This window comes from Anabrus simplex, chromosome 1, assembly GCF_040414725.1.
Source record: "Anabrus simplex isolate iqAnaSimp1 chromosome 1, ASM4041472v1, whole genome shotgun sequence".
Lineage (NCBI taxonomy): Eukaryota > Metazoa > Arthropoda > Insecta > Orthoptera > Tettigoniidae > Anabrus > Anabrus simplex.
The window spans coordinates 188,684,385-188,704,127 of record NC_090265.1 but is presented as its reverse complement, the minus strand read 5'-3'; the positions used below and the strand labels follow the sequence as shown (position 1 = coordinate 188,704,127).

Sequence of the window (19,743 nt, the reverse complement as noted above, 5' to 3'; positions counted from 1 at the left end):
GGGAACAATATAACATCAAAAATAAGATTGTATGCAGATGACGTAATTGTTTATAGAGAAATAAACAACATTGAGGATTGTTCAGAATTACAAAGGGACCTTGAAAGTATCCAACAATGGGTTGAAGAAAATAATATGAAGGTTAATGGAGGCAAATCAACTGTTTCAACTTTTACAAACAGGAGCTTTAAAACTGAATTTGAATATACTTTGAATGAGGTAGTTATCCCAAAAGATGGCAAGTGCAAATACTTAGGTGTGAGATTTGAAAGTAATTTGCACTGGAAGGGTCATATTGATGACATTGTTGGGAAAGCATACAGATCATTACATGTCATAATGAGGCTACTTAAAGGATGCAACAAAGAATTAAAAGAAAAAAGTTACTTGAGTATGGTTCGTCCATTATTGGAATATGCAAACAGTGTTTGGGATCCTCACCAAGAATACCTGATAAAAGAAATAGATAGTGTGCAGAGGAAAGCAGCAAGATTTGTAACAGGGGATTTCAGGAGAAAGAGTAGTGTATCAGAAATGTTAAAGGAACTTGGGTGGGAAACTTTAAGTAAGAGAAGGGAGAAAACTAGACTTACAGGATTATATAGAGCCTATACAGGAGAAGAAGCATGGGGAGATATCCGTGAGAGGCTTCAGTTGGAAAATAATTATATCGGCAGGACTGACCACAAATATAAAATTAGAAGGAATTTTAGCAGAAGCGATTGGGGTAAATTTTCATTCATTGGGAAGGGTGTGAAGGAGTGGAACAGTTTACCAGGGGTAGTGTTTGATCCTTTTCCAAAATCTGTACAGATATTCAAGAAGAGAATAAACAGCAACAGAGAAAATAAATGAAGTGTTAGAGGGCATTCGACCGGTGCAGGTTATTGTAAATAAAAAAAAAAAATGTGTGTGAATAAATTAATTCCATCCCCTGGTCTAAGGAGTTTGGACAGCCAAAGTAGGGGACTGCCTGTAGGGGTGAAGTACAGTGGGGACTTCGAGGGCCCTGGGACCGCTACGGTAGCTGTGAAGGCCCTTCAGGAACTCTGAAAAGTGGTGGCAAAAGGGGCTCTGGTTAAGACGCAGCAGGTCGTTATGCTACTTAGGATCCAGAACGGGTAAAAAAAAAAAAAGTAAATAAATAAATGCAATGTAAATATTAATGTTATACCAGTTGTATAGTATCATTTGAAGTAATTCCACATACTGTATATCAGTTGATTATATTTGTAAGTAGTACAGGAGATATTATAAGTAGAATTTTGTAAACAATATAAATTTATTAAGGATGAGCTGTGTGTTTAATAGAAAACATTGTTAGCGTAAATTGTATAATATTGTATTATAGGAAAAATTTTCTTCTCTTGTTAATTTAATATTTAGTGCTTGACAATAATGTATTTTAGTGTACCATTTGCCACCGAGGTAGACACCTCATTTGCAAATAAAGAGATTTTGATTTGATTTTGAGTCCCCGCGAGAGGTAGTCTGCGGGATTAGTGTCGCCGGGGCAATGTCGCCATTGACTAGGGGCTGTGTAGCTTAGAATTTCATTAACCCTGTTAGCAACGAAAGTTTTCCACCTATTTGGGTCACTGAGAATCCAACCAAGCATTATCTTACTGTCGCTCCATAGCGTGGCCTTGTTTATGCTGAGATCGGTCTCCGTTCAGATGTAGTAGAGGAGGCATGTACCAGTTAGAGCAGCAAGCAATTCCAATCTGGGAATCGTTACTTTCCTCACAGGAGTTAGTCGTGCCTTGCTGCAAACAAGGCATACGAAACACAACATATCAGACTCTGACCTCAAATGTAGTGCAGCACCATATGCCTTCTCACTTGCGTCACAAAATACATGTATCTCAGTGTTCCCTTTGCCTTTTGAAATGCCAATCCATCGGGAAACGTGTATTGGTGATAAGTGAATTAGTTCTGACAACCAACATTGCCATCTTTGTGCCAGATCTGGTGGGAGAATTTCTTCCCATGCGAGTCCTCGACGCCAAGTGTCTTGAAAGGTGATCTTCGCCGTGATGAGTACAGGTGCAAGTAAACCTAAGGGATCATAGAATTTAGCTGTTCCCTTTAAAACGCTACGTTTGGTTCCAGGCTCTTCTGCCAGATATTCTAGGATGTGCTTGAAATCGAATGTCAGGGAATCTTTGTCTGTATCCCAACTAACTCCAAGTACAGTAGTTTCGTTTTTTGTTTCCCTGCCCTCTGCCTTCCATATCTCCTTAATTGGTATTGAGTTCTTAGCCCATTTTGAAAGGGGGAGTTTTATTAGTTTCAGAAGACTATTCAACTCGTAGTAGGTTGTGATCACTTCGTTGTTATCTTCTAGGCTGATTGTGAAATCATCCATGAAGGTTGATTTGTCAATAAGAGCTGTCGCTAATGGGCACGTTTCCTTATGAAGTGAAGCTAGTTCCCTTAAAGTGGCAGATAATAGGAATGGGCTGCTTGCGAGACCGAAGGGAAGGCGTGTGAAGCGATATGCAATGATCTCTTCCGTCACCTGATAGTCTCCAGAGCCATCTGAATTTATGCGATACCACAGAAATCTAGTTAAGTTGCGGTCTTTCTCATTTAGATAAAGTTGGAGAAATGCTTGGCTTCCATCTGAAACGATTGCATTACGATACTGCCGAAAACGTAATAGGGTAGCAAGAATTCCGGACATTGGGGTCAAGACTGTCATCAAATGAAAGATATCCGGTCAAGAACTGAAAAACTGAGAGCTACGAATCGTTGTTTTCTATGCTTAAGGCGAGGCCACAACAGAGGTCAGTGTTTCAAACACGGGAAGGCATTTTGCACTAAATGCAAAGAACAACACCATGTCTCTCTCTGCAATAGAAACGATAGCTTGCAGACATCAGTTGGCAAGATTTCAGTTACGACTCCAAATTTCACGTACTTACAAACAGCCCGCATATGGATCAAAGGCCCAACAGGGAGAAGTAAACTAACGCGCTGCATACTGGATTCGGGAAGCCAGTCGAGCTTCATTCATAGTTCCTTAATACATTCACTGGAACTTAATGTCACCGGTAACACGAGTCTAGAAATCAGGGTTTTCGGCACCAGTATTATATTTTGTTCCTCGCGAGTAACGACCGTTTACAAGTTATAAACAAATCCCTTTATTATTGTTAGTAAGTACAAACTCTCTGGTTTTACAGATAGACAACTCCCTGCTAGTCTCTGTCATAAAATGATACACCGATAGAGGACATAGAGGGCGTCTCAATCCCTGACAAATTTTGGTGCAAATTACCTTTTTTCACTTCTTCTATAAGTCAGTTGCTATGTAGATTTGTTGGTGAATGTGAGTTCTGGAGCTTAAAATATATGCAATGAGAAATATAAAAATTAGCATTTCCAAGCCTGAAGTGATGTCAATTGGGAAGAAACCTACGAAGCACTCGTGCTCAGGGAATTGTTCACAGAATTCTCCTCACACTCCCCCAGCAGATTCATGCTTTAAAAATCAGTAGTACATGAAAATGCTCTGTTCTGTCTCTAGAAATATCACACATCTTGGACTTATTTGGAAGCGGAATGTTTCGCCTCAAGGCGGTGAGTTCCATACCGAAACATTCTTCTTGAGTCTGACATATCCAGTAAAGTCGAGCGTTATTTATATCTATTTCTGTGAGATACTTGGGGTATCGTACTCTTTCCTTCATCACTCTGATAAAACGTAGAACCCAACAAGTAACATGTATCAGTTTCCAGTACGAACTGAATTGTGATGTGTCTAGCAGTGATTCATGCAAAGTGATTAGTAGAATTTGCTTAGTTGGTTAATTGAAATAAGAGTTTTATGTGCTGTAGCCCTATCTTCCTGGAAATATCTGACCAACCTTTCCTGTTCAGTCAGTTTAGGAAGAAACTCATTCAGTATAAATTCTATATATCGGTCAGAATTAATGGAGTCGTTAAAAGAAATTGGCCACACTTTTTTATTCTTTTAGCATTAATAGTGCACCAAACTCCTATTTTAAGGCCTTGGAGTAGAGTTTCATTTATTATTCTTGGAGTCTTGCATGACCAATACCAGATATTTTGTGAATTTACATACCCATGTAAATAAAATCATACCCCATCAAAAACAGGACTAATTTGGGATTTAATTGACCACTATTCATGGATTGAAGAAACCATTTGCAATAATGTTTTCTTGCAGCTGGGTCTCTTGGGCTTAAATTTGCCTATTTTAAAATTACACTCAGTCATATTGCATACATTTCAATAAAATTTTGCTACATCAACTGCATTCTGTGTGCCTTGAAAGACTTCAAATTTTAGAGGAGATAGGCACAGAGGACATTAAAACGTTTGGTTTAGAGTACAGTCCTCTCCGTCTTCTCACTTGATGTTATTAGCATAAGTGTAACTCCATCTTGCTAAGGTCACTTAGGACCTGCCCACACCTGATCTTAACCTATTCAAGGATTTCCAAATTGTTCAGTTTTCTTTGTAGCCAGGAGGTAAGCATTCAGCTACTGCTATCTGTCCAGGGATGTTGGGAGATCTTGTAACTGCAATCTTGCCTTTTTTGACTGATCCAATTAGTTCCCGAGATGTGTGGATGGTTTGTGGTTGACTACCCCACTTCGATCCAGTCAGTGTGCACAGAATTTCTGTTTACAGTTCATACAGTGATTTTTGAAAGTTAGAGCTCTGTCAAGCATTACTCACAGATATTTTGAAGTATTACTGAGCTGTAGTTCAACACCTGACCACATGACTTTCAGGTAGGACTGGTGTGCTTGTTTGCTTTTGAAATGAAAGGCACAAACTTGTGTCATTGCTGGATCATGTCTGAGCTGGTTTGCATCATAATAGCAAGATAAGTTTTTGAGGGCAGTTGTATGTTGGGTATTCAGCCCAAAGACTGGTTTGATTCTCCATAGCTTCGCTAACAGCTGTCATAAATAGCCTAGGCGTCACTGAAGAGGCATACTAGGGAGTGAGGTAGTTTCCCTTTGCAGTAGTGAGATTTATTTCCACTGTTTCAAAATTGGTGCTTTGTGTGGTCTGGGCAAGATCAGCATACAAGAAACTTCTGGTATTTGGACTTACTGACTGGTCACTTATATATATTGTACCTGGACGGCTTAGGCTTTGTGTCATAATTTTAAGATATCATAGGAGTATTAAAATTTTACGCTGGCATATAGTTTCGTGGCCCACAGTTGTTCGCTATGATGAAATATTCACTACCATCAAGTAGTTACAGAAGTGGACAACTGTTTCCATGAGTATTAATCCATTTGCATCATTTGACGAGCTGTGGTCGTGCACGGTGTTTTGGTGCATGAATCAAATGACGAGCTCAGCTCACAATGGCATAGTGTCTCGCTTATCTTCTTATGTTAGATTCCCTTTGCAATATAAGTTTTCACAATACACACTGTAAGGAACAAGAGGCATGTACTGTTGTAAACGGCACTGTCTGTATTTTTGTATGCCAATGGGACTGTTGAACATTTGTGTATTTTCATCGGTATTCAGTATTCATTATGCAGTAGAACCGGTATTGTGATAATGACAACAACAGTTTGAAAGTGCTTGTAGACAGTGTTATAGATGGCAATTATGGCAGTAATGATGTTTTGGAAAATGAATACTAGTTTGAGGGTGGTCATAGCGATGGTGCGAAGAGCATTGACGAAAGTGAGAGTGAAAGTGCCACACCAAATCCTTCCAAACACGTGTGGCCCATGATGCAAAAGAACCATAGTAATTGGAAATTGGAGAATAAAGACAGTAATATTGATATATATCCATTTTGTGGATCCAGCAGTGTTTCCGAAATACTTGCATCAAAGTTAGATTCCGCCAACCGTCCATACTTGCGATGTTTTTAGATTACACAGGTCCGCTCTTTTTGAAATGATTTCAAATTAAACATTTATACTGCAGCCAGCAGTCATTCGAGGAATGAAGTATGGGTAAATCTTAACTTTCAATCGCATGAATACAAAATTTGTGTGAATTATTATCTTCATTAGTTAGCATTTAATGCATATTTTTGTGTGACGGGTATGCTCAAACTACTGGCTGGCAAATTAAATCTGATTCCACAGTCAACAATGTGGCCATTTATTGTGACTTGAATGGGTTAAGAAAGTTCCACTCTTCAACAATAGATTATTGGTAATTCTCGACTTTAAAAGCTTATGTCTTGAGGGATTAGCAAGGCAGATAAATTTATATTAGAGGGAGCCAAATGGCCACTTAGCGCGGTAGCCGGAAACCAAGACGGGAACTCCCGCTCCATTCACCCCTTCTGTATTTCAGGAAGACTCAGAAAGAGGGTACATGCCCGCCATATGTCTCAGGGCCTGTAGTCGTGAAGTTCAGATCATGCTTGTAAAGAGGGAATTCAATTGCCTGCCGACTCTGAGGACTAATACTAAAAATCTATATACACGAGCACCATAGTACAGTAATGCCACCGTAGATTTTGCGAAGGTAAAATCTAGTTAACTCCACTATTAATAATAAATAAATTATGCTGATTATGGAATCATAACCATGGGAATTTTCGAAGGTTATTGCCATAAAAATCTGAAATAATTTTAATAATTTAATGTATCAATTTCTGAGAATCAGTCCCAGGTATTTCCTGATTGGCTAGGCACAGATGATGCTAAGACCGAAGCTGAAATGTCCATGAAGGGGAGAAGGCACTGTTTTGATGGTAACTTTTGATGCAGCGTATCGATTATGGATCAAACTACGTTGAGGAGGTCATAATCACATATCGTATGAGTGGGCCATGCTTCAACACCTGGCTCAGTCTGCAAACATCAGTTCAGAAGATCTGTTGCCTCCCTCCTTGAGTTGACCTCGGGTGAACCCAGAAGTACTGCAAAAATACTATAAAAGGGGACTCATCGCCTAACAAGGCATTACTACTTCTGAACAGTCAGTCACGGTGTTAATCCAGGCTTGTCCACAGACAGCTACTCGCACCGTAACAAAGAACAGTATTAAAGTATTCGGAGTGATAGTGAACACTTCAGTATCGGGCAGTATTATCTCTTCACCTATTAGATGGTGTTACCTTAATTACAATTTACTGGTGGACGCCAGGCACAGAAATAGCGTAAACAATGTGCGGGAAATACAAGTAGAGACTTGGCCTGCATTCACTCATCATAATTATGGGTACATTTGTGCACACTGTGATAGGGACAGATTTACACTCCGTCGTGGACTTCTCATTAGGAAGAAGTTAGAGTTACTGCAAGATTAATTTACACCATAGACAGCGAACAGATAAGCTAATGGTCATTCTGAATATTCACTGGAAGGAAAGACTGGTTATGATCACACATACTGCAGTCCACCTGTATCAATTCGACTTCGAGGCACAGTCATCCTTTGGAGAGGTACCTCGTCTGCAAAATGAACACTAGCCAGCAAAGACACAAACATTTCCGGGAGTGCTGTGTTCAATTACGCTGAAGTGCGCGCCGCGTCGTGGATGCAATATCGACATATCTTGTCACTGGTTCCTTTGTTCAGGAGAGGAATGAAGTATGTACATTGAACACGTTGGTTGCATTAACCACCAAAGTGTTGAAATATCTCTGAAAAGTATTTGTTGTAAGGTTAAGATGTTGTGTGTGTCAGGCAAGTGCCTTGTATTAATTCATCTCCCTGTTATGGATACCAGTGCCATGGGTTGCTAGACGGATTTGAGGCCTTAGCCCTTCATCCGTTTAACATGCCAAAGAATCGGATGAGTACCCTAATGTTATAATTAAGTATAATTGCTATCGCATTAACAGAGGGGATAATAATGGTTACTTGAGTTTAGTATATGGGCCACTTCCTGGCAACATGATTTAGGTTTAAATGAGATGAAGGAACACATGAAAATGTAAATGAAATGAGAGCTATAACACACAATATTCTCTATGAACGTAGTAAGCTACCAAATATCAAAATATTTTGCTTTGTTTATGTTTTACTGACATATAAGCAAAGAATAATCAAATCTATGCAGCCAATCAGTAAAAAACAAATCCAAAGAGAAGCAAGCAAAACCACAGCCTTCTAGATCATATACTTTCTGAGATATGAATATAAATATGAAAGGATGCAGACGCTAATGCAGACATCTTGTTATGTCACATGAAATTAAAAATTAAATTAAATACATGCACATGTATTAATTACAAAAATGATACATCAAAATGTTCAGGAAAGTCGAAATATTTATATAGACTAAAAAAATTTAATTCAAGTTTTTCGAAAAATGTGGGGTCCGATCTCACCTTAAGCATAATTGAAGTTTGTTTTCTTGTATATATTTTGCTTTTGGTTTCATAGTTAATTTATTTGTTGTGTTTGGACTTGTTTCATGCATGTCATTTGAGAAATGAGATCCAAACTCAGGTGTGGTTTTATAGTATCATGCGTAGTTGCACAACCAATTTGGTCAGGCTTATAGTTTATATTGTTATAAATAAGGTATGTTATTCTAATAATTTACCAAGGGAGATGTTCAATAAATTTCCAAATTCTTTGCAATTATTTTTAAAAAAAGACGAAATGCAGATCAGTGGTGATTGATAAGTACGCCGGGCTGAGTGGCTCAGATGGTTGAGGCGCTGGCCTTCTAACCCCAACTTGGCAGGTTCGATCCTGGCTCAGTCCAGTGTAATTTGAAGGTGCTCAGATCCGCCAGCCTTGTGTCGGTAGATTTACTGGCTCGTAAGAGAACTCCTGCAGGACTAAATTCCGGCACCTCAGAGTCTCCGAAAACCGTAAAAAAAAAAAAAAAATAAAAAAAAAAAAAAAAAAAAAAAAAAAGTTGGTGGGACGTAAAGCCAGTAACATTATTATTATTCATAAGTCCAGGGGTATGGAATTGCCAGTGATTTTAAGTATGTGTTGTATATGTGGAAGGTTGTTTCAATTGATCAGTGTATTTGAAATGCCAAGATTTTGCCAGTGGCTGTCAATAGTTTCAACCATCGGGAATTAAATATGAAATCCAAAAGTAAACAGTGCTAAATGGTAGATATTAAGTGTTTAAATGTAGAGTGACTAAGGATCACAAATATTATGCTCAACTCATGAACCCAGTTTCCAAATTGTGCGTGAATAAGAAATTGTGATACTTAAATGTGTCTGGACGTTGCCACTGGATGCGAGCGAGTTCTAAATGTGACCTAAATTTTTTGTTTAAATTGTGGTTTGAGACTACGGGATAAAAATAATGTGCCCATGATTGTTAACGTTCTGTGGGTACATAAAATCACACTATAAGATCGGTCGTGGAGATAACCTCAGAGGAACAATTCAAGGGTTGTATGAAATCAGTTGAATAATATGCAGTTTGATAAATATTTGGACTGTACTGTTGTCATCGAGGGAATAGAATGAGTCTTGAAATCCATCCTCTATATACTGTGTGAGGTTCAGAAGTTGCCCAGTACAGCTTTTACCAGGACGGAAGCCAGCTTGCTGTGGTGTAAGTAATGGGTATATTACAAGCAAAATGCAATTTAAAATCATTCTTTTGTATTGGGGGGATTGTGGGTTTGTATCCCACTGTTGATAGCCCTGAAGATAGTTTTCTGTTGTTTCAATCTTCACACCAGTCTGTACCTTAATTAAGACCAGTCACTTATTTCCCACTCCTGGTCCTTTCCTATCCCATCGTCGCTGTAACACCTATCTGTGCCGGTGCAACATAAAAGAGATTGTAAAAAATATTTTTTAAACATTCTTTCCAGTAATTCTAGGTGTGACGAAAGTGCTACGAGTCTGAAATATTTTGGATGGTTCCCTCCCTTGCCAGGTTTCAGTATTGCATTTACTCCACTCTTTCTCTCTATCTTCGGTATCTGACTTCTGCTGATAGAGTTGTTCAAGAGCTGCAGAACCCATTGCTTAGTTTTTGGTCCAAAATGCTTAATCTGTTCTATCAGAATATCATGCAGGCCTACTGACTTGCCAATTTTACATTTATTTTTTTATTTTTTTTAATAGCCTTATCTGATTCCATCATGTTGAAGGGTCCAGTGAGAGAGTTCCTTTCTTCCATCCACTCTGTACTTTGGGCGTTCTGACTTCATGGGTTGCCTTCCCATTCAGGAGTAACTGATGTGCAATTTGATTTGCAATGATGTTAGTGTGTCGGGTGGTCTTCATAGGATTGTTGTTGGGGTGCTTCTGTAGTCTCCATGCTTTGTGACTGTCTTTTGTTAGGTCTAGATCTTCTACCATCCTCTTACACTGATCCATTTTTGCTGCACTTAGAGCAGATATAAGATGGTGTCCCGTATCTGTTGTTTCTTTCCTTACCAAAAATAAGGTGGCCATGGAAGTGACATACTTGTAAATGCTGAGCAACAAGAGGATAACCATGGCTGGTACAAAGGGGAAGAAATAAAAAAGCAATGAGTACAAACAGTTTGGAAAATACAAGGACACTAAGATCAACAAGAATGCCAACTTTGGATGAACAAATAGATGTATTCAAACACCAGACACAATACGTTAGGAATAGTAAAGCAACAAAAAAAAAGTCAAGACTCATTTCACAACAGATCACAAAGGAATTTTACAAAGATCAGTTACAGCAATATAGCTTAGCTTTTATCTGAATAGAATTGACAGACACATACATGAAACAGCACAGATGTTTCCCAACCAAATGTACAATAAGTAATAAGAAATATTAGGGAAATAGGAAAAACAACTGAATAGGAGAATGAATCAAAGAATAACATTTTAAATTACAGAGTCTGGGCATACCAGAAGAATTGATCTAACTAGAGTATAGTGTACTACTGCAAATAACAAGTTCTAGAAAGCACTCGATGCAGCACAGATGCTTAGCCCAATAAAATGACAGGATGTCAACAAGTTCAAGATGAGACATCTGCACAGTAGAGAAATATAAACAGCACTGAAGTACAAGTGGTTTTCCAGAATATTGACAAAAGAATGTTCTTTTTAAAGTTCCAACAGTGTTCCAAATTAAAGTAATTAGAGATCCACTCACTCTCTTATCGATAAATGATCGAGCACAACCACTCAAGAACATAGTCATGTACATGCAAAGTGTACAAATATGAAGTTTAGAGTACGTCATGGTCAAATCGTATAGTCTCACATTGGAATGGAAAAATAGGTAGAGATTTACACCAGCGTAACACAAAGAAGTTCCTCTCTCTCCAACAGCTGAGGTACTCCTCAAGTTGGAAGGCAAACAGAGCCAGTTATATAGGCAAGGGGAAGTCACGACACACAACACTGGAAATGTTTTTTCACGTCAACTGTTCTAAGAATTCTATAGGAGCACAATTACTTATACAGTTATATTGAATTGTATTATATTTATCTATATACTTACTTTCCCGTGACTGAGAAAATTACTGGACCGTCAAGCTATTCTCCATTTTACTTTGGGCATTTGAAACCACAGTGCCTGATATTGAATGCATCACGCTGATCACCGGGAGCTGGCAAGTTGCTTCAGTGTATCTACTCATCTTCAACTCCTGCACGATTATGGATCTTCGAACGTGTTCGATTGTGATGTGACTTTATGCCTGACAGTAATTAAAAACTGGCTCATTTAACTGTTCTCCACTATTCGTAAACATTGTGGGACTTTGCCTAGTGCTGCGTGTGCTATGCTACCGCTCAGAGAATTGCGCACTGTTTTCTTTTGAGTGATTTGCATTTTACTTCTTCTAAGTTTTACAATGTCTACCCCCATTTCATTTTTATATTGCCTCTTCTACTGATCCTATGCATTGTTTTTCGTCTTAATCGGCTGATGATGACCTGGACTAGGGTCGAAACCGGTACCATTTCTACCAATTATTAAATGGGAATGTAATTCACTACATTTCTTATTCTTTTGCAGTGAATAGGTTGAATCTCTTTATCAATTATTTCAATTTTAACTGTAATATTCTTCAATACGGAACAATGAAATTTTAAACTTTAAATCACATATAAGAGTCGGCTGATTTATCTCAGCCATTCTTGCTATGCAGTACCTACCATTCTCGTCATCAGACTCATACCCCAAATATGACTGTGGCAGTTAAAATTACCAATAACTATCTGTGTGTCTTGATTCCCATAGGGAACCTGATATATTTGTCCTGAATGAGTAAATTCATATCCAATAGCGGACCATTTATATTGCACTCATGAATTCAATGGTAAGCGGCTTATAGAGAAATGAGATTGTGCAGTTATTGATCTCTGTGGTGAGAAATTCAACATCATTTTCCTCGGTGCAGGCTGTAGGTTGGGTCTGAACATTAGATTGGACAAAAATGGCACTTCCATATTTATGATGGGGTCTTTCAACAGCAAGTTGGTCAACACATTTCACTGCGTGTGTGTGTCTGCTGTATGCACAAGAGGCATCTGTATTGACTACATGGATCTTGTAACACATCTTTGGCTGATGATATACCTTCAATTGTTAACAGAGATAATTGTTAACTGAGGCCCTGAGAAAAGCCTTGATGGTGATGTTTCTGGTATGATAGGTTCGGGAGGCATTGTTGTTGTCATCCAGGGATCACCTGGTTGCTCATGAATTTGCTATCAAGTCACAATCTCTGAAGAGGCACCTTTCATAATCCCCAATAATAATAATGTTAGTAGTTTGCGTAGCACTAACTACTTTTATGTTTTTTTGGAGATGCAGAGGTGTCATAATTTTGTCCTACATGAGTTATTTTACGAGCCAGCAAATCGACCAACACAAGGCTGACGTATTTGAGCACCTTCAAATACCACAGGACTGAGCTAGGAAGCTGGCACTGGACCATCTGAGATTTTAGTGCATCACTTCTGTGACTTTGTAAGGGATAAATTTCAGTTTTTTTTTTTTTTTTTACTGTCTACCATGCAGAAGAATAGGAAACCTCACTTTACTCAGGTTCCTTTAAGTTTTAGTTTTTTGTGTGGGTGTGTGTTGGGGGGGCTGGGGGGTGATCACTCAAGTCTTTCATAACTATTCTCAATTTTTTGTCAGTTAAGAGTCTATTTCTTAACTCATATTTTGTTTGGCACTGAACCCACAGTTTTTAATTTATTCACAATTGCCTTAATTCCTTAATCCATTGGCAGTCATACTCCAGGAAATTCTTTACAGAATTCTCTTTTCACTCTCCCAGCTAATTCATGCTTTAAAAATATACAGCACAGTAAAATAATCTATTCACCACCTAATTCAGAAGCCATGAAATGCACAAAACCTATCAATTACTGCTGTATAAGAAGCAAGCAAGCATGCTATATGCTGTACGGAAGCTTATCATAGACTAGCTGAGACTGTGACATCAGTGGGCAGGCTATGCCCTGACACAGCACAGGGAATAACCTGCTACTCAACTGAGGCTCACTCTGTATATTGTTTGTGTACTATTTAATTATTTGAGAAGAAAAATATATTACTCTTTTCAGCAGTCAGATGAGTCTAAAGAGATCCCATATCATCCCAATGATGTGAAGAATCCAGTATTATTTCCATCTTTCTCAAGTAACAAGAAGGCTGCCATTAGAATTGGTGATGGACAGTGGTCAGAGAAGTTTTCCATTGATGTGGCTGGAAACTCTGGTGTCATTAGTTGTACAACGAAGGGACGTTCATACAAGGTAAGGAAGCTACGTTTGTATGCTTGCTATGGGCATAGAGTTGTATGACAATTTTTATAGTAGAGAATAAGAAACACAGTGAAACATCTCAAAAGAGACAATTCTGAATAACAGCCACCTCTAAATAACAGGGACGTTGTCATTAATTCACATGGACACAATACCCCAGCATTAATTGAAAACTTCCAAAATAATAACAGTGATGCTATAATGGACACAATTTGTGTTGTCACTGAGTTCTTATCATAATATGATCTAAATTCCATTATTTATCCATATTGACAGCTAATATTTTGACATTTTGTTCTATTTGCAAGAAATGAAATTCATATTTTGAGTTTCGTATTGTCTGTAGATAGTCTAAATTGAAGTATTAAGATTTCCACCTATTCAGTACTACACATTATAATCTTGTAGATTATTTAATCAACATTATATTCAAGTGTTCATGTTTTGTATCAGTTGAGCCATCATCAGCACTGGTAGACATAAAATGGTTTTTATTATAAAATAAAACATCTCATAACAATACAATCCTCCCTTGCGAACCATGTGACCTTGCCGTGGTGGGGAGGCTAGCGTGTCCCAATGAAGCAGATAGCCGTGCTGCAGGTGCAACCATATCGGATGGGTATCTGTTGAGAGACCAGACTAAGGAATGGTTCATCGAAAGGGGGGTAGCAGCCTTTCGGAAGTTACAAGGGCGGCAGTCTACATCATTGACCGATATGGCCTTGTAATAATACTCAACATGGCTTTCAGCCGCATGGCTGAAAGCAATGGGAAACTACAGCCTAACTAACTCCCGAGGACATGCAGCTCTCTCTGTATGAATGATGTACTGATGATGGCTTCCTCCCGGGTAAAATATTCCGGAGGTAAACTAGTCCCCCATTCAAATCTCCGGGTGGGGACTACACGAGAGGGGGCGATTATCAGGAGGATGGATACTGACATTCTGCAAGTCGGAGCGTGGAATGTTAGAAGTTTGAGTCATTGTGGTAGATTAGAGAATCTGAAAAGGGAGATGAATAGACTAAAGTTAGATGTAGTTGGTATAAGTAAAGTACGTTGGCAGGAAGAACAGGATTATGGTCAAGCGACTACCGAATTATCAACACAAAATCAAACAGAGGAAATGCAGGAGTTGGTTTAATAATGAATAAGAAAATAGGGCAGCAGGTAAGCTACTATGATCAGCATAGTGAAAGAATTATTGTCGTCAAGATAGAACCAAACCAATGCCCACCACAATAGTGCATGTCTATATGCCTACTAGCTCGGCGGATGATGAGGAAATCGAATGAATATATGAAGAGATAGAAGATTTATTACAAAATGTAAAAGGTGACGAGAATCTAATTGTGATGGGAGACTAGAATGCAGTGGTAGGCCAAGGAAGAGAAGGTAATACAGTAGGAGTATTCAGATTGGGACAAAGGAACGAAAGAGGAAGTCGGCTGGTTGAATTCTACACTGATCATAATTTAGTCCTTGCCAATACTTGGTACAAACACCACAAACGACGGCTGTATACATGGACGAGACCTGGAGACACTGGAAGGTATCAAATAGACTTCATTTTGATTAGGTGGAGATTCAGAAACCAGGTGTTGGATTGCAAAACTTTTCCAGGAGCAGACATGGACTCTGACCACAACTTGTTGGTCATGAAATGCCATCTGAATCTGAAAAAATTGAAGAAAGGAAAGAATACAAAAAGATGGGATCTAGACAAGTTGAAGGAAAAGTGCGTGAGGGATTGTTTCAAGGAGCATGTTCCAAAAGGACTAAATGAAAAGGCTGAAGGAAACACTATAGAGGAAGAGTGGATAGTCATGAAAAATGAAGTCAGCAGGACTGCTGAAGAAATTTTAAGGAGGAAGAAAAGATAACTAAGAATCAGTGGATTACTCAGGAGATACTAGACCTGATTGATGAACAATGAAAATACAAGAATGCTAGAAATGAAGGGGGCGGAAAAGAATACAGGCGATTAAAGAATGAAGTGGATAGAAAGTGCAAGGTAGCTAAGGAAGACTGGCTGAAGGAGAAGTGCAAGGATGTCGAAGGTTGTATGGTCCTAGGAAACGTAGATGCTGCATACAGGAAAATCAAGAAAACCTTTGGAGAAAGGTAATCTAGGTGTATGAATATTAAGAGCTCAGATGGAAAGCCACTTCTAGGGAAAGAAGACAAAGCAGAAAGATGGCAGGAACATATCCAACAGTTGTATCAAGGTAAAGATGTAGATAATTTGGTTCTGGAACTAGAAGTGGGTGTTCATGCTGGTGAAATGGGAGACCCAATTTTGAGGTCAGAGTTTGACAGAGCTGTGAGCGACCTAAATAGGAACAAGGCACCTGGAATTGATGACATTTCCTCTGAATTACTGACTGCCTTAGGAGAAACCAGCATGGCAAGGCTATTCCATTTAGTGTGTAAGATGTATGAGACAGGAGAAGACCCGTCCTATTTTTGGCAGAATGTTGTTATACCTATTCCCAAGAAAGCCAGTGCTGACAGGTGTGAAAACTATCGCACCATTAGTTTAGTATCTCATGCCTGCAGAATTTTAACATGTATTATTTACAGAAGAATGGGAAAACAAGTTAAAACTGAGTTGGGAGAGCAATTTGGCTTCAGAAGAAATGTAGGAACACGTGAAGCAATCCTGACTTTACGTCTGATCTCAGAGGATCGAATCAAGAAGGACAAGCCCACGTACATGGCATTCGTAGATCTAGAAAAGGCATTCGATAATGTTGATTGGACCAAGCTATTTAAGATTCTGAAGGTGATTGGGATCAGATACCGAGAACGAAGAATTAGCTACAATCTGTATAAAAATCAGTCTGCAGTGATAAGAATCCAGGGCTTTGAAAAAGAAGCAGCAATCCGTAAAGGAGTGAGGCAAGCCTGCAGTTTGTGTCCCCCTCCTTTTCAGTGTTTACATTGAACAGGCAGTAAAGGAAATCAAAGAGGAATTTGGAAAGGGAATCACAATCCAAGGAGAGGAAATCAATTCCTTAGATTTGCCGATGATATAGTTATTTTATCTTGAGACTTCAGAAGATCTCGAGAAGCTGCTGAACAGTATGGATGAAGTCTGGGTAAGAAGTACAAGATGAAAATAAATAAGACCAAAACAAAAGTAATGGAGTGCAGTCGAACGAAGGCAGGTGATGCAGGAAATATTAAATTAGGAAATGAAGTCTTTAAGGAAGTAGATGAATATTGTTACTTGGGTAGTAAAATAACTAACGGTGGCAGAAGTAAGGAGGACATAAAATGCAGATCAGCACAAGCAAGGAAGAGCTTTCTTAAGAAAAGAAATCTGCTCACTTCAAACATTGATACAGGAATTAGAAAGATGTTTATGAAGACTTTCGTGTGGAGCGTGGTATTGTATGGAAGTGAATCATGAACGATAACTAGCTCAGAAAGAAAGAGAATAGAAGCTTTTGAAATGTGGTGTTACAGAGGAATGCTGAAGGTGGAATGGATAGATTGAATCACAAATGAAGAGATACTGAATCGAATTGTCGAGAGGAGATTGATTTGGCTAAATTTGATGAGAAGAAGAGAGAGAATGATAGGACACATCTTAAGACACCCAGGACTTGTTCGGTTGGTTTTTGAAGGATGTGTAGGTGGTAAGAATTGTAGGGGTAGACCAAGGTATGAATATGACAAGCAGATTAGAGCAGATGTAGGATGCAGTAGTTACGTAGAAATGAAAAGGTTAGCAAGGATAGGGTGGCATGGAGGGCTGCATCAAACCAGCCTATGGACTGATGACTCAAACAACAACAATACAATATTGATATACTTAAAAGTACATGTCTGTTAGGTCTCTGATGAGAACTTATTGAAAAATATTTATGAAAATGACATTAAAGCATTGTACAAATTGTTGGCTCAATCTTCACTTTTTTTTTCTTTCAGAATAGGTCTTGGTGTAGTATTGAGACTATCTTAAATGTTAGTCAATACGGGATTGAAATGGTAATTGATGATTATTCTTCTTGGTAGTAGAAGTCCAGTACAGGATCTTCAAATATTTATCGAATAGTCATAAGAAGGAACATTCTAGTTAATATATTGAAAACAGGATTCATTGTATGTTGTGGAATGTGTGGTTTCCATGTGCGGACCAGTAGTGTCGTGTAAGAAAATGTATGTGTGCTGCTGCTCAGCACTCTCTGAAACTTAGGAGTGAAATACACAAGACTGGCATCTTGTGTCTGGAGGGGAGGGGAGAGGAGAGGAAGGGAGGCGGTTAGGTAGGAGGAGTTACTTAAAAACCTTTCAAATGTCTTTCTTGATGAAGCGGAACATGCAATACTGAACAGAGGACCAAAACACAATTGGCCTTCATTTAACCATAAAGACACAATTAACAACCTAGCAGAAATAGAACAAGCAATCTCGCTCCTCCTTACTGATAAACAAGATGAAATGAGATTTGAAATAAAGAAAAAACTAAAAAAATGCTTTTAAATATGTTGAACACATTCCAGTCAGAACTCATATATTCAATTGTCCAGTCTGAAACAAAACATTACAGACAATAACCTTTTATTACCAAAGCCAATAAAATTAATGTCACCATAATAATGGAAAAAGAAGAATATATATTTTTAACCCCCTCTGGGTGGGGGACGCAGACGAAGAATACACCCACGGTATCCTCTGCCTGTCATAAGAGGCGACTAAAAGGGGCGACCAAGGGATGATCACATTAGAACCATGAAACTATTTGTGATTAGTACCACCACGCAGGGAACACCATGGGTTGCCTTTACTTGCGCATAGTACCTCTATGTTGGGTACCAAATAGATTTGTGATTGGTAGCAAGCATGGGCACGACAGCCTTTACAGTACCTGTGATCAGTAGCACTATATGAGCGACACCATGGGATGAAAAAAACTCATGGTTCTGGCTTGCCTATGATTAGTACCCACTACATGAGGAACACCACGAGATAGTACGAGTCCCTGTGGTTAGTACACTTAGGTAATGAACACCATAGGTTTGCATTGCCTGTCAAGGGCGCCGCAATGTGCAAAACACATTAGGTCTGTAATACATGTGCAAATTTCGTTTCCTTTGAGTCGTACCATGATGTATGGAAAACCGCGAGCCTACGCTACTCTTGATTAGTACCGCAACATGGGAAATACCATGGTTCTACTTTTCTAGTGATAAATACCATTATGAGGGCCAGTGATCTGGATTTTGGACCCATTTCGAGAATGAGCATATTCTAATCGATTCAGCATCGTTCTATAGAAGCAGTCCCTTGGTCCATGCTACTATTGTTTTGTGCCAGCTTCTGTGCATGTGAGGCACTGTGGGTCAGATCTACTGATTGTTTTAACTTCATATCAATCCATCCATTTATTCTTCGTCCTCATGCTTTGAATTCTGGTCAGTTGAGGATTTTGGACTTTTAATTTGTTATCTCATTTCGTCTCATTGGACCTGTAATTTGTTATCTCATTTCATCTCATTTCATATCATTAGGGGCCGATGACCTCGTTTAATTTGTTATCTCATTTCGTATCATTAGGGGCCGATGACCTTGATGTTAGGCCTCTTTAAACAACAAACATCAATCAATCACCAATCAGATCAGAATATATTTTAAAAACTGAATCCTTTTTCAATGATAACACCTTTTTAATGTTAAAAAAATTATCCCGCCGCCTTAGCAAGGCAGACGACGGCACTTGAGTCAGCTGCGGGGAGGAAACAATATAAAGGGGACTTGAAAAACTATTTGTACCATATATACACAGAGATACGTTCATAAGGATATACATGGTCTGTTTTATTAACAACAGCTTGAGATGTCCTCTTTTCTAAATATATTTTAAGCCCCATTTTATATTAGTGTACTTTTATAAGAACTGTTACAAAGAAGAAGTCGTAGGTTTAGGTTTTATTGACTTTAATGTTTTATTCATTTTATACTTGACAGGATCGCTTAAGCATCACAAGTACTCCTTACAAACCTGTGTTTTAATTTAGTTTCAATTTTAATCTTAGTCATTGGGTAGCGGCTGAT

At 38.6% G+C, this 19,743-nt stretch overlaps 1 protein-coding gene across 1 annotated transcript in view; it reads left to right on the top strand.

Annotated features, from left to right (window-relative positions):
• LOC136885511 (intermembrane lipid transfer protein Vps13) overlaps positions 1 to 19,743 on the top strand; it is a 1,358,975-nt gene that overhangs the window by 1,072,592 nt on the left and 266,640 nt on the right. The window contains exon 47 of the mRNA XM_067158109.2: positions 13,477 to 13,668. Coding sequence (XP_067014210.2) covers positions 13,477 to 13,668 — 192 coding nt within the window. The remainder of the gene's footprint in view (positions 1 to 13,476; positions 13,669 to 19,743) is intronic.